The sequence below is a fragment of the Loxodonta africana genome, chromosome 16, assembly GCF_030014295.1.
Source record: "Loxodonta africana isolate mLoxAfr1 chromosome 16, mLoxAfr1.hap2, whole genome shotgun sequence".
NCBI classification, from domain to species: Eukaryota; Metazoa; Chordata; class Mammalia; order Proboscidea; family Elephantidae; genus Loxodonta; species Loxodonta africana.
This window is the reverse complement of record NC_087357.1, coordinates 78516854-78541794: the sequence shown is the minus strand read 5'-3', so window position 1 is coordinate 78541794 and position 24941 is coordinate 78516854. Positions and strand designations below refer to the sequence as shown.

The following is a 24941-nucleotide window of genomic DNA, read 5'->3' as shown; positions in this document are numbered from 1 at the left end:
CCCCTCGCCTGCCATCCTCCCTGGCACTCTGGTCCCCTCCTGTACCTCCCGGGGCACGGGGACATAGGGAGCCTCACTCCCTGTCCCCCTGAGCTGTCAGGCCTCTTGGCTGGAGGTGTGGTTCTCCCCAGGCCTCTATCCTCAGCCCCAGCCCCGGGAGGGCTGAAACCCCCCTTCTCCATCCCCAGGTCCTCTGCACGCAAACATTACGTACCCTCATGGCCTTGTTGAGCCTTTCAGCAAAAAAGGCTGGGGTATTCTTGAGACATTTCACTAGAAAAGAGAAACACAGCACAACTGGATTTACAGAAAGTCCTTAGTCCCAGGCGGCACGGAGCATACAGACATCCAAACATCAAGCCCATCACTGCATCCACCTCCCCTACCCGTCCAGGCTCACTATCCCACGAGCATGGCTCCAGCTCTTTGGAATTAAAACATGCAACCTCTTTCCTGGCAACCAACGTGGCAGAAGGAGTGAAAAGCAGAGAGGGGCCGGGGTTTTAAACGGTGCTTAGAGCTTCAAAGGAGGAAGCGTGGAGGGTGAGGAGGGACCAGGCCTTGGCTTGACGGGGGAGGAGGTGAGTGGAGATGCAATGACCCTCCCAGAGAAGGGGACCAAGCAGATGAAGCGCTCCCTGGAGTTCTCTGTCCAGCAGGCCCAAGGCCCATCAGGAGGGGCGTGCAGGGAAATGAGGCACATTTATGTGTGTCCCACCCAGAAAGCTCCAAGAAACCAAAGCAAAAATGGGAAAACTGCCATTTTTCCCAGTGGGTATAAACAGGGGCTGCGAGGGCCGTAGGTGGGGGCCTGACCCCTTAGGGTGGGGGGGACCAGGAGCCCATCAGGCACTGCTTTAGAAGGTATGGGCACTGCCAGGGGCACGCCCCTAACCCCCCATCCTGGGAGCTGGGCCAGCTGTTCTTAGCACAGGCCTGCTTTCCTGTTGCAAGTAAAAATCTTTCCACGTGTTTCCATCACAAGCATCTGACAATTGCCTGCAGGGGTGTATTTTTAGAAGAAACTTGGCAGGATCAGAGTCATCGTCCTCTCAGAGAGAAGCTGGATGCTCTCCCGTGAATACCCATGCTGCAGCTCCCTTCCCTAGAATGGAGCTTGAATACAAACAGGATGCCTCTGGGACAGAAGGCCCACTCAACTCAGCAGTGGTCCTGGAAGGGGTGTGACCCCCGCCAAGCAGCTGCTGAATCTGGCAACAATTGACCCTGTGGTCCTCTGCCTATACCACCCCTCTGCCAAAGGGTGATGAGACCCTGACAACTTACAAACACATGTTCACCCCAGAGACAACCAACCCTGGGGGAGAGGCTGAGCCCAGGCCCTGTGGGCAGTGGGCAAGGCAGGCCCAAAACACCTACCCACAGCCAGCATGCCCTGCTCCAGGTCCCCGGACATCTCCCGGCAGATGCTCTTCTCAAAGTCCCGGCCTGTCATTCGCTGGTACTCGTTAAAAACTAACAGGAAACAGAAGAGACAGACAGTGAGGAGGCCTCTACCCCCAAGACTTAGAAACACCAGCTGCCCTTTCCCGGAGCCTACCCCGTCCACTTGATTCTCAGTGCCCCAGACAGCCCCACCAGGGCGCCAGCCCAGCCCTCCAAACCCTGCTCCTAAACAAGGCAACACCCCCGCCCCACACTGCACCTCGCTGGCCTACTTACTCCATCCCACCTCATCCTCTCCAGGCCCTCCCTGCTCCCCAGCAGTCTCTCGTTCGCAAGCCCCACAGGTTCCTTCCCACTCCTCCTCTGTCATTCACATGTCAGTCTTGTCCTTCTCAACCTGTCTAGGAGCCAGCTGCTCCCTGCTGCTTCCCCAGCACCTCCCACAAGGCCCCGCCCACACGGGAGCTAATTTATCCTTGCAGAATAACCCAAAAGTAAATAAATGTTAAAACAAATTCCAGCTCATGACAACCCCATGAGTGCTCCAGAGGGTTTTCAATGGCTGATTTCTCAGAAGATTGCCAGGCCTTTCTTCCAAGGTGCCTCTGGGTGGACTGAAATCGCCAACCTTTCTGTTAGCAGCCGAGCGCCTTAACTGTTTGTGCCACCATCCAGGGACTCCTAGTGTTATTATTATAATTCTTATGCCACACATTGCATGACATTGGGTTGGGTGCTCTTGGGGGCTCACGACTCTCTTCTTCCACATTCTAGTGAGTAAAGATGCCTGCCAGCAGGAGCCTACCACCTCCCTCACCTCTTCCTTTGCTTCCTCCAGAACGGGACGCTTGGAGAAAACTCAGGGAACCCCTGACAGCATCTTTTTATATCACCACCAGGGGGCTCCTCTGAAGAAGCAAAGGCTCCATGTAGAGCAGAAATGTCCCATGGTCCTGGCAAGCTTAGTTTCCCCACAATACCTTATCTGCCCTCATCTAACTGGCCCCAGGGAGGCCCAGGACTGCCTTACCTGCCACTAGATGGATCCGGCTCCGAGAGCACAGAACTGCGTTGAACTTGGACTCATCTGTTCCCAGGCGGTTCTCCCCAGCTGCATACAGCTCCTGGACACAGAGGAATACAGGCATGCAAAGAGGGCCCTGCCCCACCCCGGTTCAGGGCACCAGGGAAAGCTTGGCAGACAGCCTCCTGGCCCTGCTGGCCGGGGGGAGACGAGGGGAGGCAGCACCCCAGCACGGGAGCTGTGTTTGCTGAGATGCTGCTGTGTAACATTACCAGGCCATCCAGATACCCTCCACACATCCCCTCGTGGGGCGACACAGGGTCCTGACACTGGGAGAGAACTCTGGACCAGAGAACCAAGGTACAACCCAGGCCAGCTAAGGAACAGCCATAACCTGCCCAAAAGAGCAGTGACACCAGGAAGAAATGGGACAAGAGGCCTGGGTCTGAGTTCCAGCTCTGCTACCAACTTGTCGTGTGGCTCTAGGCAGGCCACTGCCCTCTGAGCTTCTGTTCCCTCATCTGGAAAGCAAAAGGACTAGACTAGAAGAGTCCTCTCTTCCAGCCCTAACGGGGGCATTCCTTGTGGTCCTTCTCCAACCTGACACATGACAGATGACCAAGAGACCAGTGGGACTTATGCAGGGGCAGGTGCAATAGTGGGGTATGCTGGAGCCCCTGGGCATGTCCAGCTCCATCCCACCAGGACACCACAGGTGTCTCCAGCCAGAACACTATGGAATCAGTTCACTAGCAGGAAATGCAAACTCCTCCAGAGAGGGACCAAGCCCCGATGCCTGGACAGAGACAGGAAATGGCAGAGGGACTTTCCCCCTCTTGTCTGCCACTCACACCAGGCTGGGGACAAGGGCGGAATTCTTCAGCTGCACCACTGATGTGAAAGCTGGTTTCTGCGCTCAAACCTCCAAAAGCTTAACAGGCAAGTGCAAAGCGTGCCCCCTGCCAACATACCAGTACATGCAAGTGAGCACAGGAATGGCACTGAGTCACGGGAAATCTTCTACAACCTGCTCAACCGACTGTTGAAATATTTAGTATCTTGCAAGTTTCCTCTTATAAATGGGGAAACTGAGGCCCAGAGAGGGTAGGTGACTCGCTCAAGGTCACACAGCTGACAAGCAGCAGAGCAGGGCTGACTTTTGGAGCATCCTGAGTCCTCTCCTCATCCACTGCTCTTTCGAACCTAGAGCACCTCCCTTGAGCTGCGAGACGGTGGGTGGCACCACCTGGTTGAGGGGGTCCGGGTGGGGTACCTGGCCATGCTGTCACTCACCTGGACATCTCTCTGGACGAGTGACATGTCCACATTGGTGCTCTCATCCCGATTTCCCTGAAAGGACGCAGGGTGCAAGATCAGACGTCTCCCTACAGCTGCCTGCCCTCCTCCCAGTCCCTCTCCTCATGGCTCCAGGCCCCTCCTGGCCTGACCCATGCTCTCTGCCCTGAGGCCCAAGCCCTGCGATGGGAGAGGCACCTGAGAGAGGGAGATGAGGAGCCGCTGGAAGTGCCCCGACGTGTCGCTCCGAATGGCCTCCTCCAGCGTCTTCTTGAATTCTGAACAGGGGAGACACAGGGAAGGTCTACCCTGCAGCCCCCAGATGGAGCTGCTTGCCCAGTGCAGACACCATCCACAGGGGGTACAGGGGGAGGCAGGGGTCCAGAGGGGCCTGTGACCTCTGGGCTGACCTGGCCTCTGGCGGGCTTGGCCCAAACCACACCCAAGAGGTTTTCCCGGCCCTCTCTTCCTTAGTCACCTGCCCTGTGTGCAAACAGCAGGCAGGTTTGGGTCTTGGGTCAAAACCCAATGTATTGGGGGTGTAGGAATGGATGACAAGAACGCCACGAAGGAGTAAGAATCCCTGGGAAGGGATGTGGCCAGGGCCCAGAAAGCAGAGGGACCTGCAGAGCACAGCACCTAGGGGCCTGGGAGCCGCCTGCCTCACCTGCTTTGTAGGCTCTGCTCAGCTCCCGGATGTGCTCATTGCTGCGGGACGCCAGGATCTCAATCAGGCAGGCTTCATCGGTGCCAGCCCCCTACAGGAGCAGAGAACACAACCAACCATGTGTTTACAGTCTCCTCTAACAGCACCCAGGAAAGGTAGCAGGCGCCAGGCCGCTGCGCTATCCCTTGGGGCACCACACCCAGCAACAGAGGCCCCAGCACAGAGACACGCCCCTCCTGCTGCTGCCCAGACTCCCTCCACAGCCCTGGCCAGGCAGGCACCAGATCACGACAGCAACAAGGGTGACAATCAGGAATCACCTGGGAGGAAACTGAGAATCAGAGAAGCAGTGACTTGCCCAAGGCCACATGGTCCACAGCCATGTTGGGATGGGACCCAGGGCTGTTTTATTCCAAATTCAGCCCATGACTGAGGTAAGAAACAGCTGAGAAAATGGGTTTAACCCAAGAGAGATCAGAGAGTACAGTCCCCGGGTGGCAAAAACGGTTATGCATTCAACCACTAGGCGAAAGGTTGGTGGTTGGAACACACCCAGAGGCGCCTCGGAAGACAGCCCTGTGATATGTTTCTAAAAGGTCACAGCCTTGAAAACCCTACGGAGCCGTTCTACTCTGCACATGTGGGGCCGCCATGAGTCAGAGCCGACTCAACAGCTACTAACCCCAACAACAGAGTGGACTGTGGAGTGTCTGCAGGCTACTAGGAGAAGCCAGCAACAACGAGGACAGAAGGGATGACAACGCTAGGGACAGTGAGAAGGCAGAGGACAAGGCCAGCAACCAGGCTTTTATGTAGATGTGAACGGTGGTTCTGCTGCTTACAAGCTGTGTGACCTTGGGCATGTTACTGAACCTCGCTGGGCCTCAGTTTCCTTGTCTGTATGATGGGGGTGATACTAGAACCTACCTTAGGGAAGTCATGAGGATGAGATGAGTGAACGCTTAGAACAGTGCCTGCCCGCAGAAAGCCCTCCACAGTGCAGGCCTTTAGCGCCATTACCACTCCCACTGCTGTTAACCAGCTCAGAGGTGACAGAGCTTCCATTTGCTACCTTAGTCAGCCTTCACCACGTCATGAAAGAGACCACCCACCTTCCCCACTTCTAGAAGCTCAAGGACACACAGCTAGCTAGTGACAGCTGTCCCCAGCATCTGCTGTTTCCAGCACCCAAAACTACCACTGCCTGAGATGGCTGGAGGCAGGGGGCTGGGCAGATGCCCTCCCCTGCTCTTCCCAGGCTGTGGGCCGTTCCCTGGGCATCCCCCAGAAGAAGACACAGAGATGTACTTCTCCCCGCCAAATCACTACGTTGCATTCTCGGCTTCTCCTGGGGACCAGAAGGTCACTGCACCTGTCAGCCTCTGAGTAAGTATCTGATTCCTTCTGGGTGACCTGCTCCATTCACAAAGATTCCCCCCATTCTGTGGGATACCTGCCATGGTTCTCGGGAGCCATAGGGACTGCCTGGAATATATATGGCCCTCCTTCTGGTCATAGCTGATTGGAAGTGGGGTGGGGGAGAGAGGGAGCCCAAGCTGAGCCGATCTGCCTTCTACTTGGAATCTGACAGACAGCTGTTCTCGTCTGTGGCCGGATCTCTGAGTGTAAACAGAGGTTGACAGGCATGCCCTGCCAGGCAGACATGAAGGAGCTGCACAAAAGTTGACAGAAGAATGAAGTGGACACTCAGGAAGAAGCCATGACGAGCTTCCCCATGGGGAGAAGTCACGCCCAGATCCCTGTCATTCACATCCCCGGCCCGGGCCCTCTAGATGCCGGGCTGCACTTGTTTACCCTCCCAACCGATGCCTCTCTTCTGTCACTTACGCTCCTCAGGTGTGTTTCTGTCATTTGGTGATAAGAGTTCCCAGGAATGCGAATGACATTGGCTTCAGCCTCACACCCTCTCTTCACCGTATCCCTAGCTTCCTCCACAACCCCAGCCCCCTCCACTATTTTAGGATGGAGAAAGGTTTTGATGCTCCTTGAGGAAATCACGTAAAGTTCAGCTGTCCACCTGGACTCCAACTCAGCTGCCACACAATCCTCTGGGCTCTGTGTCCACACATGTGAACACACAGACACACAGACAGACAGACACATGTACACACCTTGATGGCCTCCTTTATCTCATACACGTCAAAGAGGACCGGGGGCTTCATCATAGCCAAGATTGTCTTCTCAAAGTTTCCTGATAGCTCAGATTTCAGATCTTTGATCAAATCCTGATTGGATAGTAAACAAACAAAACCTACCCTGAGAACCCACAAAAGACCCTTAAACAGAACCACGTCCCAGACCCCAGCTGCTGGAGGACAGTCCGAGGGCCAGCAGTATCACCGATATCTGGGGGCCTTGTAGAAAAGCCACATCTCAGGCCCCATCCCATGCTTGCGCCTCGGAGTCTCCCTTTTAAGATGCCCGGTGGATCCGCGGCACATCAGAGTCGGAGAAGCACGGGGCTAGAGCGCTAACCTATCTAATACTTACCCAATTACCTTCCTAAGATTCAAAATGTGGCCCCCTTGCATTTGTTCAGTATTTAATGCCTTTTCCTTCAAAGTTCTTGTATCAGCTAAGCCTCCTAGGGCAACTGTGAAGAGAGCTGATTTGACAGGTGGGGACACAGAGTGGCAGGTGGGTTGGGTGGGGAAAGGCCTATCCGTGGTCTTGGCGAATTGCGGCAGAGCCAGGGCTACGCCCTTTCTTTCAGCCAACCTCAGTGTTACACGGGCCCTGGGACTTCTCCCTCAGGTCAGCCTTCAATTCTAAAAGATGCCACCAGCTGGGAGGCCACTGGCTGCTGGGCAGCAAGAGTGGAGCTGTGCAGAGGAGACCCCCAGGATGTGGCCTGGCCCAGCTCACTTACCTTCCCATACGCAGTCTTGAAGGACAGGAGGATCTGCTGGCGCTGCTTGTTGGAGCGACTCCCCAGGCAGTCGATGATGGCCTGCTCGTCAGTCCCTGGAGGAAGAAAGGGCGGGGAGTGGGCAAGGCTGGGGTCACGGGATGCTCATCACCTGCAAACTTTCCTTGCTTGGGTCCTCTAATCCACCTGGGTATCCCAACTGCCACCTCCATGGTCACCTTTTCTCCTATGGCCACTGGGACCAGGTTTGCCTCTGCCAGCTACCCAACCCATAGGGCCACATGTAACCACCTGGGGGATCCGGACCTGGGAGAATTTCAGCCCCCTGGGTCTCTCACCAAAGCCTTTCATGGCCTTCCGCAGGACCTCGGCATCTCGTAGGGGGTCAAAGCCTGGAGCATCTGCGATGGTGCCTCGGTTCCCGAACTACTCGGATAAGCAGACACAGGTAAGACGTCTTGCATGCCTGCATCTCCCAGAAACAGGACTGCCCACCCCACACTCTGGGAACCATCCTTTCTCTAAGAGTCTGAGGCTTGAAGAGGCCCCTGGTCAGCAGCACAGAAGACTCTACACTGAGTCAGCCTGACTTGGCTGTATCTGTCCTCAGGTTTCGGGACTGAAGCATCTGCCCACGACTAGGAGCCCACCTGGAGCTAGTCCTGACCCTGACTACCTGCCCCAGCCCAGTCCTCCCTCCAGCCCCACAAGGACCGCAGCTGTGGGCTGCTAATGACAGGCCAGCCTCAGGAGCAGGAGCTGCGACCTCCCCTGCCACCTCTCCACTGTCACGTGAGCACATCTCAGGGTCCTCCTAACAGCCTGGCTAGCCGAAGTGGCATCTTTGTGCAAATTAGAAAAAAGCATCACCTCCAGGTGAATACAGCCCCACCCCAGGTGTGCAACCTCACCACAGGACACAGTAGCCCTGATCCTTGATGGAAACCAACTCCCTCTTGGACTGGCCCAGGTTCCTGGCACTGCTCTCTACATTCCACAACCAGCTTGCCGCCAGACTTCTTCCTAGTGTCTACAGCTGTACTGCCCAGCAAGTTTGAACTTGCCAAGCTAACCTGTCTCCCAGTGGGTCATTCCCTTGTGACTAGTACAGACTGGTTATCACACAGTTAAGGAGATAAGCTCAGAGCAAAGATGAGGGAGGTAGGCAGTGAGAGTGGATGGAGAGCAGGGCAGGGGTGGAGAAGAAGCGGACCCTCCATCAAAAAATAGCAGGCATACAGATACCACAGCCCTGTGCTGGGCTGGCTGGGCCACATAACCATGACAACCAAGTCTGGGCTCTGCGAACATAAACTATTCTCCCAAACGAGCCAAGATCAACCTGGGGCAGGGAGAGCTGCCAACTGTCCCTACCCAAAGGAGGTCCTAAGATGCCTCGAAAACCTGTGGGGATGGGACGGGGGGAAAGCACGTCAAGGGGACTGAAGACCAAGAGTCGCTGGCATAAAGCTGGGGCTAGTGGCATGCAGCCCTAAACAGAACACACGGCCAGCAGTAAGCACGCACACAGGAGCACAGAGCCCGCGGGGGCATCCTGACCCAGCTCGCACACAGCACCTCTGGCCACGCTGGGACTACAAACCAGGGATGAGGGTTCTGCGAAACGCACACTCTGTGAAAACACGATGTTATAGCTGAAGGACCAAGCCCTCCCCACCCAGCCCCAGCCTTGCTGGCAGAGGATGCTGGGCCACATGTCTCCTGGACCAAGGGCAGCGCAGGGCTCACACTCACCTGGGCTGGGGGCACAGCAGGGGTGACAGTCCCGGACCCTGGGTATGCTGGGTAGTTTGGCACTGGCTGCTGCTGTTGCCCAGAGGGAGGCACTGGTGGCTGCCCAGGGTAGCCCACTGGTGGCTGGCCAGGGTAAGGCCCTGGGGGCTGCTGTCCAGGGGGTGGCATGGGTTGGCCCGGCACAGGAGGAGCCCCTGGGTATGGCGGGTATGAGGGCATCCCAGAGGGCGGGTTTCCTCCAGGGGGTGGGTACATTCCGTATGGAGGAACAGGCTGCTGGGCAGAGGGAGGCTGCCCAAAGCCCCCAGGGGGGACTGGAGGGTAGCTGCCCCCAGGGGCCCCTGGGTACAGGTTTGGCATGTTGGCTCCTCCAAATGTCCCCGACATGTTGGCCGCCTGAAAGGAGGCAAAGCAACACCTGAGATGAGAGGCCCTAACGAAGCCCAAATGTACTCTCTCCCTCTGCCCTTCCCACCCAAAGCCTGAGGTGGGCTCCTAACAGCCTCACTCAAGCGGAGTCACCCATCCACCAGCACACCATCAATGCGTTCCTGAGCACCTACTGTGTGCCCTGCCTGCGCTGAGCTCTCTTCCTGCCTCATCCAGTTCGAGCCTCGTAGCTCCACTTGTGAAATAGGAAGTATCACTGTACCCACTGTACAGATGGTAAAGTGGGTTCAGAGAAGGGAAGCCACTTGTTCAAAGCTATACAGGCGATAAATGGCTGAGCTGGGGCTCTGACTCAGATCTCTCTGGATCTGAGCCTGCGTCCTTCAGCAGGGAGCTGGCCTTCCCTCACCAAACCTGGTCCTTCCATCTCAGGCCAGCTGGGGGAAGGTAAGAGCTCACAGCCCGAGGCATGTGGGCCCGTCTGCAGGTTCGGGGGTGCACCATCTCACCAGCCTGTTCACCGTAGACACCTTTGGGAGCAGAGGCTCAGGTGGGCTTGTACTTCTACCTCCTTTATGGTCAACACCACACCCAAAGTAAAAGTCTAAATGCTGACGACAGTCTCCCGCACCCTCCAAGAGCTGGACCCCCACCCATCTTCCACTTTCCCCCTTGGCTGCACTTGGGTACGCTGGCCTCCTAGCTGATGGCTGAGTGTACCAGGCACAGCGTTCCCTCTGCCTAGCACACCTGTCCCTAAACATTCGTGGAGCACACGCCCCCCTCCTTTGTGCCAACATCACCTTCTCAGGAGGCCCACCCTGACCACTCAACTTAAAATCACTGTCCCACACCACCCCTGCACTCCTGATCCCCCAACTTGGCTCTTCTTTCCCCCTAGCACCAACGCTGTCTGTAACTCTTATGTTTATGATTTGTCTCTGCCCAGGAGATGACAAGCACACCAAGGCTGAGATTCCAGTTTGTTTTATTCACATGTCCCCAGTGCCTAGAGATGGGCCTCGCAAACGTTAGAGTGTATATTATTTGCACCGTTCACATTGCGCATACTTGTTTTCACATTATAAAATATATTCTTTTAAAAGCAAAACCACAAATACAAGTGGCATATCTGTCATGCTGACACTCCCTAGTCTAGTCCAACCAGCATAGCCATCCACACACACACACATACATGCGCACACACACAAGCACACATGTATCCCCCACCTCCCTCCCTACCCACACAGACTCCAGCCCTATGCTCACAACATACACAAAGTGCTCAACAAATATTCCATGAAGGCACCACCCTGTACTCAGCCACCCCGGAGCTGAAAGGGACCTGAGACACCATCAGTCCACTACGTTCCCCTTCCCCTCATATTATTGATGGTAATATTCACAGCCAGAGAGGGACAGTGAGGGGGTGGCAGAGCCCTGATGAAAACCCTTATGTCCTAAGATGCATGCAGCTCAACACAGCCCACGCCCACAGGGGAATACACACAGATCTCTCGGAAGCCACAGGAAGCCAGCAGCTGCCCCCCACGCAGACCCGGCCCCAGGGGCAGCCCCAGAGGAGGGTGGGACTCACCATTCCTGACAGGTAGTCCTGGTTGAACTGCCCCGCATAGCTGGCCACGTTATCCAGCCCGATAGGGGGCACGTTGGGCATAGGGTAGCCAGCGCCCCCCCAGGCACCGCCACCTGAAAGCAACAGCAAGCCCTTTAGCCCCGCTGGGTGACCCCCCTAAAGGGGCCGAGCTCCCGGTCATCAGGAGGGGAGGTCAGGAGGCGCCCTGGGGACAGCTCTGCAGACCACCGGGAGCACACATGGCGGGAAAATCTAACAACCCGCCGCCAAAGAGGGGGAAGAGGAACCCCTTGTTCCAGGGAGGAAGTCCAAGTTCAAGAACACTCCTGAGAACCTCGGGGCTATTAGGAGGTACAACCCTGAGAGCAGACCCGGGAACAGACGGTTTGGGGACACCGTGCTGAGCACATAACAGTGGTGAGCCTGAGAATCCAGGAATAATGCAATAGTACTGGGGGGGCAGGTCACTAGACCACCCTCCCACTTGACAGGTGAAGAAACAGGCCCAGAGCAGGGCAGTGGCTCAGTCACTGTGGCTGTTTGCTTGCAGCGCTATAAAAGGCAGGGAGAGGCAGGGCGGGAGGACACTGGGAGGGGACAGGACTAGGCTGGATTGTGGGAAGCACAAATGTTACTGGTCCTTAAAGGGACAGCAGTGAAAAGCCCCAGCTTTGAGACCAGCAGGATCAAAATATGCATCCTGGGCAAGGCCTATGGCCACTCGGGCTTCCGTTCCTGGGTGGACAAGTAGTGATGAGGATAGTCTCCCTCCAAGCCCCGTGATGAGGACTGGTGAGTGGACACCCACGCAGAGATTAGCTGGGTGCATGGTGAGCCTCACACTGTCACTGTGTCGTAGCACAGCTGCCGTCACTGTGGGGCTGCTGGTGGTGACAAGCATTCCTGCCCATGGCAAGGAAAAGGCTTGAGGGCCTGAGTTTGGCTTCTCTGCTCCGGGCTGTAGGATACTCGGGGCAGACCCTTCTCTAAGTCACTATCCAGCATACTCCCGCTGCTCAGAGGCTGCCCCACTGAGCTGACATAGGGTGGCAGTGCTAGCATTCCCACTAAACAGAGGGGACTGAGGCAGCCTGGGGTGGGAGCTTTGTTCAGATAAGCCCAATAACCCAGGGACAAGGCCTGAGCCACCTCCCACTCTGGGCCTGCTTCTTCACCTGTCAAATGGGCAAGATGGGTCCCAATGACCTGCAGATGCCCAAAGGTCTCCTGGGGTGAGCGGACAGCTGCCACTCAGGCTCCCTCAGAAAACCAACCTTGCACAACGGCCCCCTTTCTCCCCCTTGTCCCAAGGTCCTGATATTTCCCACTGTGGAGACCAAATCTCCTTTCTGGAAAATCAGGTGTGGCCAGGGCTAGACTGCTTCTCAGTGTGAAGGGAAGCATGACTTTGGGGCCGTGTCTGCATCCTAGAGCGTGGTTTGCTGTGCTATCTGCTGCCACCACTTCTGGGCGGCCACTGTGAGTAACGTCTGACCCTGAACATCTGTTCCCACAGTGCAGCCTCAACTTCCTCGCTACAGGAGGTCCCTGCTGCAATAGCAGGTGCCTTTTCAGCATGGGGTAGCAGAAGTGACAAGTGGCACCATCACCTAACAGTGCTTCAAGGACACAGCGCAGAGGCCCGACCTGCTTGCTCATGAATACCAGTGACAGTCCAATAAGGGAGGGATCATGAAGACACGTGGCAGAGGAGAAACTGAAATCAGAGAAGTGAGGCCATTTGCCTACTGCTATAGGCTACTAGGAGCCCTGTTGGTGCAGTAGTTCAGCGTTCAGCTGCTAACCAAAAGGTCAGCAGTTCGAATCCACCAGCTCCTCCTTGGAAACCCTATGGAGCAGTTTTACTCTGTCCCATAGGGTCGCCATGAGTCAGCTTGACGGCAATGGATTTGGGGTGGGTCATCACCCATCATAAGAGCTCAGGCTGCTAACCAAAAGGTCAGCAGTTCGAATCCACCAGCCACTCCTTGGAAACCCTATGGGGCAGCACTCGTCTGTCCTATAGGGTCGCTATGAGTCGGAACCGACGAGACAGTAATGGGTTTTGGATTAGCTACCAGGAAGTCTGGTGGTGCAGTGGTTAAAGCATTTGGCTGCTAACCAAAAAGTCGGTGGTTCAAACCCACCAGCTGCTCCTCGGAGAAAGATGTGGTAATCTGCTTCTGTGAAGGTTCACAGCCCTGGAAACCTATGGGGCAGTTCTACTCTGTCCTACAGGGTCGCTATGAGTTGGAATTGACTTGATGGCAGTGGGTTTTTTTTTATCAGCTACTAAGGCAGAAGGCTGGGTCCCAGGCTCCACCTAGCTTCAACCCCCACCTCCAGCCCCACCCGTCTTCTCCTCCCCCACCTGGCTGCACTGTCGGGAAAGATGGGGCCTGAGAGAACTACCAGAAAAGGTGATCATTATCCCCGTTTCCACCGGCTGCTCTAAGCAGAGCTGCTTTCACTTCCCCACCCACCTCAGACCTCTTACCTGGTGCAGCTGGGGGGTAGCCCCCGGCGGGTGGGGGATAGCCTGGGTAGCTCATGGCTGGATCTGAAAGGCAAGAAGAAAACACCCTAAGACTCTGTTCAGGAGCCCTCACCTGCCCTCGCCCTGACCGACAGACACACAGGGCTGGTCTTCTTGGGAAAGCAGCAACAACCCCGACCCACAGGGCCCTGCAGGAGGAGAAGCTGCATCAGGTCTGATGTGTGGCAACCAATTTCACCCTCTACCTGCCGGGGCCTCCAGCCAGAGACAGTGAGAGCCTGCAGGCTCCTAGAGCGCACTCCTCAGGCTACACAGGTTTCACTTCCGCGTGGGGTTTTCCTGGAGAACCACTTTCACCCCAGCTTCACTTCTAGGTCTGGAGGGTGTGTACTGCCCCATTCTCAGGGGTCATGGTCTCCTCGTCTTTCTCTTCCAGTGCTGGGAGTCGCTGGGTAGTGCAAACCGTAAACGCATTCAGCTGCTAACTGAAAGGCTGGAGGTTCAGGTCCACCCAGAGGCACCTTGGAAGAAAGGTCTGGCAATCTACTTCCAAACACCAGCCACTGAATGTAGAGCACACTTCTACTCTGCCACACGTGGAGACACCACGAGCTGGAATCAACTCGATGGCAACTGGTTTGGCTGTGATCATCATCCCTCTGGCAACAGAGTAAACTACAGGACCCAAGCTATCCACAGTGGCCTCCATCTCTGGCCTGTCTCAAGCTACACATTTCATTTTCTAACCATTGGATTACTGGGCCAGGGAGCCCCGCAAGATATGGGATCATTGTTTCTAGAAACAAGGCCTCATCTGATCCAGGGTCTGGAATCTGAGCAAACGAGGTAGCACGTCCTGTTACTGTAGATGAGACAGGTGATGCTCAGAGAGGGCCAGTGACCCGCAGATCAGTCAGGAAGGGAAAGAGAAGCCTGGGCCCTTGGCGGCTCGTGGCCTGTGGGACACCAGCTCTTACAAAGTCCATCTTCATGTGAATCTCTCTGCTGAGTCCTATGCCAACTGAACTGCCTGGAAGGGATATAGACCCACCGTGACACTGGCCACACAGACACTGTCAAATAACCTGCCTACTCTGCTGCTGCAGTTTGCAAGGCACCCAATGTCTATGAAAAACAAAACAAATCTCCAGATTCCTTAAAAACCGTACCAGCTCCAGGAGAATTAGGTGGTGCCCGGCTACCACCAATGATCGCCCTGACAGGTAACACAGCGTCCTGGGCAAAGCAGGAGAAAAACGTAGAACAGAATTCAAATTCACCTAAAAAGACCAGACTTAATGGTCTGACAGAGACTGAAGGAGTCCCCGAAACTATGGCCCCCAGATACACTGTTAACCCAGAGCTGAACCCATTCCTGAAGCCGACTCTTCAGGCAGATTAGACAGGACCATAAAACAAAAAATAATACACATGAGGAATGTGCTTTAGTTCAATCAGATATAAGAGACCAAGTGGGCAGCTCCTGTTCAAAAGCAGGGTGAGAAGGCAGGAAGGGACAGGAACTAGACAAATGGACACAGGGAAGCCGGGGTGGAAAGCAGGAGCATGCTGTCATATTGTGGGGATTGCAACTGATGTCACAGAACAATATGTGTATAAATTGTTGAATGAGAAATTAACTTGAGCTGTAAACTTTCACCTAAAGCATAATTCAAAAAAACAAAAGAGAATCTGTAATTCTGTGTATGTTTTCAAGGTTTCCATGTAAGTGTAAATACATACCCTAAAAACAAAACAAAACAAAACCACCACACCTGCTGACCTCAGGTGAGCTGCCCCTCCCTGCATCTGGGTCCCAAACCAGCAGAGACAGGAGTTCTCACACCTCAGCCAGCCATCACAGAATCACCCGGGGGGCTTGTTAAACAGATTGCTGGGCCCCGCCCCCAGAGTTTCCCCGTCCGTTGAATCAGGATTTGCATTTCCAATGAGTTCCCAGGTGGTGCGATGCTGCTGGTCCGGGATCACACTCTGAGAACCACTGCTCTCGATGCCTCCATCCATCTACAAGATTCTAATTGCCCTTGCTATCTACCTTGAGGAACTGGGCATGGGTTTTCAAGAAGCTGAAAGACTTCCTTAAGGTGCCACTGGCCCCTACAGGGTTGTCCTGGTTCTTAGCCCTATGGATGTGTTCATTTGGTCAGTAAGTCCAGAAGTGTCAACAGACAAAGCCATGTGGAAAGCCACAAGATGGCCCAGTGAGCTTGGAGAAGGCTGGAACTGGCTGCCGGCAATGTGGACCAAAAGGTCCCTGGGTGGTAGAAATGGTTTGCTCTCAGCTGCTAACCTAAGGGTTGGAAGTTTGAATTCATCCTGTGGTGCTGTGAAAGAAAGGTCTGGCCATGTGTTTCCATAAAGATTACAGACAAGAAAACACTATGAAGCAATTCTACTCTGTAATACACGTGGGGTCACCAGGAGTTGGAATCGACTTGATTGCAAATGGTTTGGGTTTTTTTTAAAATGTGGATGAAGGTGCTCTTAGTCTTTCTGAGCCTCCCAAACCTATGGTGTGAGATCCTCAGTGGCTCTGCTCTTGGAGAGGGTCTGACTCATCCCCCTGCGGCTGGGAGTCTCAGAATAAAACTCTCCAAGTACCTGCCCTTAGCCTGACCCTAAAATGCTCTAAGTATCTGCTTTCGGCCCAACCTTTCTGCTCAGATTCTGCCAGAACCTTAGACTTACTCGTGCAGAGAGTGTAGGGGATTTGAAAGGTGGCCCAGGGATCTTCTAAACGGAGAAGAGAGAAACTGCCCGAGGGGAAGCAGGGTGAACTGCAATTGTGTTCCAGACAGCCAATTTGGTGCAAGGGATCGCTGCTGTGTGGCCTTTCTCTCCACAGTCTTTTGACTCCCCGCCCAAGCGACTGGGCAGGACTGTGTGATGGGGTAATTGTGGCCAACCAAAAGGCTTGGTCAGTTTTGCCATCCCACTGGGCTTGAAGACAGCCACCCTAGAGATGGGAAAAAGAGGATGCCACCACCACGGAGGAAGAATGGCCAGGAGCCAGCGCAACCTCTGGACCGAGGATCCCTGCACTGAGAAGCTCCTGGAACTGGAAGACAGAGGGCGAGAGCGCTGTAACATGGAAGACAGCAAGACCCAGCAGCAGGAGATGGCGTGGTGGGCTTCCAGGTCCTCAGAGACAGAAAGCTGAGTGCCTTTGGGCAGAGGCCTAGGGCCAGCGGGCGCTGTGCCTGGGAGCACGGCTGGGAAGAGGTGCCCTGATGGAAAAACTGTATCCTGAGTGTTCCCAAGGCTGAGAAGAGGTGTCCTGATGGGAAAACTGTATCCTGAGTGTTCCCGAGCCTGAGAAGAGGTGTCCTGATGGAAAAACTGTATCCTGAGCCTGAATTGTAATTGTTATTGTCTACTATACCTCATAATCATGAGTATTGTCCGAGTTCTGCCTGGCCAGGGCAATGTATTATTGAACCCAGCAGAGAAGTAGAGAGTGGCATGGGAGGGACCACTGGTGTCAGAATGGGTAAAGATGGCTGAGAGAGGAGCCATGTTTGACCTCCGCCTCACAAGCAGCGGCAAGGCCGTTGATCTTGATTCTCCTTCCCCACTATAAAGTTAAAGGAGGTCAGACACTGCCCCCATGTCGTTTTTAACACTTTCCTCTCTGGAAAGGGCCACTAAGCAGGGCCTTTGGGCACCAGAGACCTGCCTTCCATCCTGGTCCCCTTTCAAAGAAACAAGGCCAAAAGGCCCATCCACAGCAGTGACAAAAAAAAAAAAAAAAACAATATGCAAATAAAGCTGGAATACCACTCTAGGCCTCACACTAAGTAAATGAGATATAAGTCACATAATTAAATGTAAGAAATGGCCCGAGGCCCCAAAGACATAAGAAACAAGCAAAACATCATAAACTAAGACAACAGCAACAACAATCTTAGGGAAAATATTTTATGGTCTCCCTCCCCTTCAGCCCCCCAATAAAAAAACTCTCTAAAAATAAATTATTAAGAAAACGACCAAGCCCCCACTAGCCTGAGCCCAGAAGAGCTAGACGGTGCCTGGCTACCACTACCGATGGCTCTGACAGGGATCAAAATAGAGGGTCCCCGACACAAAGCAGGAGAAAAATGTAGAACAAAATTCCAGACCAAACTTACTGGTCTGACAGAGACTGGAAGAACCCCCAAGACTATGTCCCCCAGACACCCTTCTAACTCAGAAATGAAGCAACTCCTGAAGTCCACTTTTCAGCCAGAGATTAGGCGGGCCTATAAAACAAACAACACATGTGAGCAATGTGCTTCTTAGTTCAATCGAGCGTATGAGACCAAATGGGCAACTCCTGCTCAAAGACAAGAACACAGAGCGGGACAGGAAAACTGGATGAATGAACACAGGGAACCCTGGGTAGAAAAGGAGAGGGTGCTGACACATTGCAGGGACAGCAACGGATGTCACAAAACAATTTGTGTATTAACTTCTGAAAGAGAAACGAATTTGTGCTGTAAACTTTCACCTAAAGCACAATAAAATTAAAAAAAAAAATTGACAACAGGAGGAACTCAAAAGATTAGCTAGGAGCTGGGGGGGGGGCAGCGACTTTATGTTAATACGGGAGGAACAATTCAGAAAAAGAGGATGAGAAGGGCTGCACAACTTGAAGAATGTAACCAGTGTGACCGAACTGTACATGTAGAAATCGTTGAAGTGGCGTATGTTTTGCTGTGTATAATTTCAACAACAAATAAAAATTTTTTAAAAAGACTAATAACCACTGGAGAAATTATCAAATGATGTCAACAGGCAATTACAAAAGAGGAAGTCCAGATGTTCACCTTCACTAATATACCAAGAGAATTTTCAATTAAAAATTCAGAGATGTCACTCTTGATTTATCAAGATCGGAAAAAGTAAAAAGTTGATAATACGCTAAATTGGCTCGAGCTTGGAAAAGCAAGCCCCTCAAACTGGAGAGCACTCCGGGAAGGCCTAGCAAAGTCGAAAGTGCACACACCCTTGACCAGGCCGTGTGAAATGGCACGTGGACACGCATTTTACTGAGCCATTATTTGTAGTAACAAACAAAAAGACACCTGAATAGCTATCACTAAGAGGCTGGTGTAATAAATTAAGGCAGGTCCAGACAACAGACACCATGTAGCTATTTTAAAAGCTTGTTGTTAGTTGCCCTCTAGTCCCTTCTGACTCATGGTGACCCCATGTGGGCAGGGTAGAACTGCTCCACAGGGTTTTCATGGCTGTGACCTTTCGGGAGCAGGTTATCAGGCCTGTCTTCTGAGGTGCCTCTGGGTGGGTCCAGTTAGTAGTCCAGCGCTATAGGAAATGATCACCGTTATTGACCAAAAGCACAACACTAACTTCTTATAAAAAAGAAAACACACAAACTTAGACCTTTACACACACACACCACTCACCTTCTCTGGAATGATAAACAAGAACCTGGGTAACACTTTGCCTTCGGTGGGGACACTGGGGACAGAACAAGGCTTACTGTTTATATACATACACCCTCACTGCATTTTTTGTCACATGCAGGTATTCCCTATTTAAAAAAACAACTTTAATAAAGCCCCCATTCAGGAGGGGAAGTCTGAGAGCCAAGGCTGTTCTTCGAGATTAGAACAGCCGCCCAGTCCACACTGCCCGACTCTGTGCCTGGGGCTAAGTGGGGACTTGGACCTGTAGGGAGCGCCACACGTCCACCACTGAGCAGCACCACCTCTGCTTGTACCTGGCGGGGGGGGTGTGCGTGCTCATTCCTAGGGGGCTTTTAGGGAGCTCCCCCTGTAAGAGTCAGAATCTCCCTTCGTGCCGAAGGCCCCACAGGGCGAGTCTGATCCCACCTCCCTGCTGCAGGTCCTGAGCCCTGGGACCTCTCCACTCCCCAAGAGACCTTCTCAAGCCTTCCCACCCCGTCTCCCGGAAGAACAGCCTCATCTTTCCCCACCATTTTCCGTCTGAAATCATGCCACCCACTCTCATCTTTCTCTGAGCTTCTTCAGAACCAAAGATCCCAGGTACAGCCTGAAAAGCACAGGCAGGACCATCACCCCCCTCCTTCCAGGGGATGCAGTCCCCCCCCGACCCCCGCCATCGGAACTGCTGGGGTTTCTGTCATCCATTGCTCCAGCCTGTTGTTCTCTTGGGATTCTGACTGACATCAAACGTCTTAGCGTGCTCTCTCAGCTACTTTATATCCACCAATTTGGTAAGCATGACACTTGTGTTCTTCCAGGTAACTGATACAAAGGGCAACAACCGACATCTGTGAACTGTCACCACAGACAATAACCTGGTTGGACATCAGCCCACTCTGCACCACTGTGGGGCAGGCATTCGACCAGCCATACGGTCACCTGCCTACTGCAACCCGGTACACACTGCCCAGCTTGCTCACAGCAGCCCCCAGAGCCTCCACGCAATAATCTGCCAGGCCTAGAGCACTCCACCTCACCTGCCTAACAACTGTGGTGAAAAATCAACACAGTTCCCTGGCAGCCTCGAGGGAGCTGTTTGGGTGGGCCTGCCCTGGCTTCCTAGACCCACCTCTTTCCTTCCTGGGGGCTCACATGCCAACTACCATGTGTCCTAGGAGGCTGCCGGGATCAACATGCAACTCCCAAGCTTGTGAACTCTACATTCTGCCCCCTTTTTTGAAGATTAAGGAATCTGCTGACCTACCAGTCTTCCGGTAACTCTAGCCTCTGCTTCTTCCCAAAAGAGGCCAGCCCCAAGAGGCTGCTGTCCTTGGCAAAGTCACCCCGGGAAAGGAGGGGTGGTGGCAGTGCCATGCCTGGCACAAGGATACAGAAGTGTCTCCCCAGGAGACAGCACGGGGCTCCACCAGGGACAGAGCCTGGAAGAGAGGCAACAGCTGGCTGGCCAAGCAGGCCAGGACCAGAGCGGAGCTTTCATGGCGTGACCCTCACTGGCCCTCCTGCTGGTGGCTGAGATAGTCATCGGTGATTTCTAACGTTAAAGCCTTCATCTGTTTATTATTATTATTAGATTTTTACAGCTTTATTGAGGCATAACTGACATACAGAAGATGGCACATAAAGTGCACAACTTGAGAATTTTTGACACCTTTAAATGTTTTTATATAAAAATTTAAATATATAGTTTAAACCACACAGCTCAGATAATCCCTACTTACATTATTTTAAAAATACGAGGAATACAAGCACACAGTAGACAAATCCCAACAGAGCAGAAGGGTACCAAATGGAAAGTCATCTCCTTCCTCTATCCCCTATCCCAAGGTCACCACTGTGCAGTTCCTAATGTATCATTCGAGACCTGCCCCCCCAAAAAAACATACACACATACATAGAAATGTATATTTAAAAAAAAAAAAACTGTTGCCATCAAGTCAATTCTGACTAATGGAGACCTCATGTGTGTCAGAGTAGAACTGCGCTCCACAGGGTTTTCAACGGCTGATTTTTTTGGAAGCAGATTGATACCAGGCCTTTCCTCCGAGGTCCCTCTGGGTGGACTTGAACCTCCAACCTTTCAGTTAGTAGCCGAGCATGTTAGCCATCTGCACCACCAAGGAACTCCATAAAAATTATACATACATATAGTTTATACGTGTTCATATGTATATATAATTTCTTTTAGAGCAAGAGATATTTATTTGCCTCTCTGCTAATTCTCCCCACTTCAGTACAAAGTTAGGTTTGAGCCAGCTCCAGTGTGCTCTTCCACGTCCCTACCTGGGGAACCAGGGAGTGCTGTTAGGAGAGAAGCTAACCCTCTCCAGTCCGAGCAGCTCCAGCCTCTACACTGCCCTGGGGGGCTGGACAGTCTTCCACAGGTCACTGGGCTGGAGAGTAAGAGGCAACACTCAAACCAAGGTGCAATAGTGGACTGGAGCAAGAAACTTCTTCCCTCCGGCCAAAAGCATGAAAGAAATGCCTATTTAAGGTAGCCCAGTCCCAAGAATCTCACCCCAGAAAAGAATCCCAACCAGGGCACCAGGCCCTCACCTTCCCAGACCTAACTGCACGATAAGGGGCCTGAGCTGCCTCGCCTCTTAGTGCTTTCTTCCTCTTAGATTTCAGGGCTTCTGAAGGGCTTTCACAAAGACTCACAAAATGTCCACTCTGAAAGGGATCCTGGAGATTCTCAAGTTTCCAACCCCCTCGGTTTTGTAGCTAATATACTCCGGGGACACGGTTTGCCTGAATCACAAACACATTGAGGAGAGGGCCTGTGGGAGAACCTGGCCTGGTGACAGCAAGGCCTGCCTGCCTTCCCCTGCAGGGTAGCGTCTCAACACCTGTGACCCCTCAACCTGGGCTGGGTTAAGTGTTTGGTGGTCCCAGCCTTTCCTGCCATTGGCAACTGACTTTAATACTCCTCCCCTAAGGACAGTAAATGTGCCTCCAACTGGGGCCTGCCAAAGCCATGCCTCGTGGTCAGAAGGTTCCAGAAACTTGCAGGGGCCTGAACCCACACCACACCCCCTCCTCACCATGGCTACAGGGGAGGAGGGGAAGCCAGGGACAGCTGGAGCTCTGCCACACACGTCATTCAAAGTCGGCCACAGGAGCAGGCACAAGTTTTAAACACCCCAGGAGCCCCGTGTCAGTAACCGTGGCTTTGGAATTCCAAGCAGTGAACCATGGTATGTATGCAAGCACTGATTGATAATGCTGGACATTTTAAAACCCTTTCTACTGTGGAGAACATAACAAAATAGAACAGCATAATAAATCGCCAGCCCTCACCTTCAACAATTATCACTTCAAGGCCAATCATGATTCACCCATCCCTTACCCCTGCCTCTGTATTTTTTTTTAAATTGTGGTAAAATATGTATAACAAAACAGTTGCCATTTCAACCATTTTTACATGTACGATTCAGTGCCATCAACTACGCACACCGTGTGGTGCTGCCATCATCACAATATACGTTCCCAGATGTTTTCATCACCCTCAACAGACTCAGTGCCCTTTAGGAGTAACTTCCCTCCTCCTCCTCCTTCCTGCCCTGGCCATACCCACCGCCGCTGAGTCGATTCCGACTCATAGCAACCCTGTAGGACACAGCAGAACTGCCCCAAGGGGGTTCCAAGGAGCGCCTGGTGGATTCCAACTGCCGACCTTTTGGTTAGCAGCTGATCTCTTAACCACCGTGCCGCCAGGGCTCCGTTCCTGCCCCTGGAAACCACTGATAAACTTTGGTCTCTGCGCATTTGCCTGTTCTAGCTATTTCGTATTAGTAGCATCACACAGTATTTGTCCTTTTAACCAAAAATACCACACCCACTGCCGTCGAGTCCATTCCGACTCCTAGCGAACCTATAGGACGGAGTAGAACTGCACCATAGAGTTTCCAGGCAGCGCCTGGTGGATTCAAACTGCTGACCTCTTGGTTCATAGCCGTAGTACTTAACCACTATGCCACCAGGGTTTCCTTTTAGGACTGACTTATTTTCAATGTTTTCAAGGTTTGCCCATGTCACAGCATGTACTAGGACTTTATCTTTATGACTGAATAATAGCCCATTATATAGCTATACCACATTTTGTTTATCCATTCATCTGTGTCCTCTATATTATTTTGAAGCAAATCCCAGACATTGTATTATTTCATCTGTGAGTACTTTTCTGTATCTTTAAATATTAGAAATTAAAAAAATAAATAGGTAACTACAAATAGCTGGAACTCTAAGCTATGATTAGGCTTTGATGCCAGTAGACAACTCAGGTGTTGATTCAGTTTAGGGGGAGGGCTTAGAATGCTTCAGGGGGCACCTGTCAATTCAAGGGGCCCAATGACCAACCTCCCCAGGACTCTTCCAGTCCCTAAACCAGTGAGCTCTTACAAAATGGAGACGCTTTCAACCATTTACAAATGGCATTTTCCAGAGCAATGAATTCATTCCAGGTAGTTACCCCAGGGTCTGGCGTAATGCACGTCCCATAAATACTACCTGGGTGGACAGTGAATGGAGGCCCAGGGCCTGGCCTCTGTTTTGGCACTTAGCAGCTGAGGGAGCTGGGCCAAGTCAGTAAACCTCCTCCAACCTCAATTTTCTCCTTTGTAACCTCTGGTACCCTACGATCATTTAAGATACCAAATATGAGCTATTTGGTCTGCACACGCAGGCCAAGGAATGGCAAAGTAAGCACTTAGAAATCCAAGGCATCTGGCAAGGACATTAAACACCCCCTTTGCCTGTAGGCTTTCTGTAGTAACGCGTGACCCGCCTGGCTCACGGCACAGCCAGTTCCGATGGCAGTCGAACAGCTACAGGTACTGGGAGCGTGCACAATCCAAACATTCTCTCCAGGCATCAAGTCTGCTCATCTTCACTACAACCAGCTTACTTCTGAGATTCTACCACCTACCGCCCTCCAAAGTCTCCATCCTCAAATCCTGAAGAAATAAAAACCTTGCTCAGGTCTGTCCTGGACGCCCGCCCCCAGCTCGGCCTTGCTCAGGTCTGTCCTGGACGCCCACCCCCAGCTCAGCCTTGCTCAGGTCTGTCCTGGACGCCCACCCCCAGCTCGGCCTTGCTCAGGTCTGTCCTGGACGCCCACCCCCAGCTCGGCCTTGTCAAGCAGAAACAGGCTGCGTGATGTATGGCTCAGGCTTCCTGAACTGTGTTCTTAGACACCAGCTTAATGCCTTCCAAGCTGCAAATTTAACAGGTACTCTGTTCAGAAAAAAACAGTTCAGTTATCCAAAACTTTCGGAAAATGCTGCCTACTACATGCCCTTCCAGGAGAGTGCCAATTCACAATAGTGTAATAAAGGCTAAGAAGGTGCACGGTGAATTTTTCCAAACGCATCAGATCATACTAATGATAGCTAGTATTTTCTGAACACTTACCATGTGCTCACAGTCTATGCATTTGGCTTCTAACTGAAAGGCTGGAGGTTTGACTCTACCCAGAGACACCCTGGAAGAAAGGCCTGGTGACCTACTTCCAAAAAACTGGCCATTGAAAACACTACGGAGTGTAATTCTCCCCTGACACACATGGGGTTGACGTGAGCTGGGGTCAAACTGATGGCAACTGGTTGCTGCGCTGGAAACCCTGGTGGCCTAGTGGTTAAGAGCTACGGCTGCTAACAGAAAGGTGGGCGGTTCGAACCCACCAGTTGCTCCCTGAAAACTGTATAGGGCAGTTCTACCCTGTCCTTTTAGGGTTGCTGTAAGTTGGAATTGTCTCAGGGGCAACAGGGTTGGGTTTTTTTTTATTATTATTATTAGTAGTAGTAGTAGTATGTTAAACGCTTTCCATGAAATTTAACTTTATAACAACCCTGAGATGAATACAAAAATTTTTACTCCCATATTAAAGATGGCAAATCTGAGGTATGGAGAGTTTATGAGCTTGCCCAAGGTTACAGCTGGGAAATGCCTGAGCCAGGATTCAGACCCAGGT

General features: G+C 52.7%; 1 protein-coding gene across 1 annotated transcript in view; it reads right to left on the bottom strand.

Moving 5' to 3' along the window:
• Positions 1–24941, bottom strand: part of ANXA11 (annexin A11) — a 60842-nt gene that overhangs the window by 5777 nt on the left and 30124 nt on the right. The window contains exons 2-13 of the mRNA XM_064269800.1: positions 13524–13586; positions 11027–11139; positions 9040–9435; positions 7623–7710; positions 7285–7379; positions 6527–6640; positions 4395–4485; positions 3926–4005; positions 3725–3781; positions 2438–2531; positions 1381–1476; positions 215–273 (exon numbers count right to left, since the gene is read on the bottom strand). Coding sequence (XP_064125870.1) covers positions 215–273; positions 1381–1476; positions 2438–2531; positions 3725–3781; positions 3926–4005; positions 4395–4485; positions 6527–6640; positions 7285–7379; positions 7623–7710; positions 9040–9435; positions 11027–11139; positions 13524–13578 — 1338 coding nt within the window. The 5' untranslated portion in view covers positions 13579–13586. The remainder of the gene's footprint in view (positions 1–214; positions 274–1380; positions 1477–2437; positions 2532–3724; positions 3782–3925; positions 4006–4394; positions 4486–6526; positions 6641–7284; positions 7380–7622; positions 7711–9039; positions 9436–11026; positions 11140–13523; positions 13587–24941) is intronic.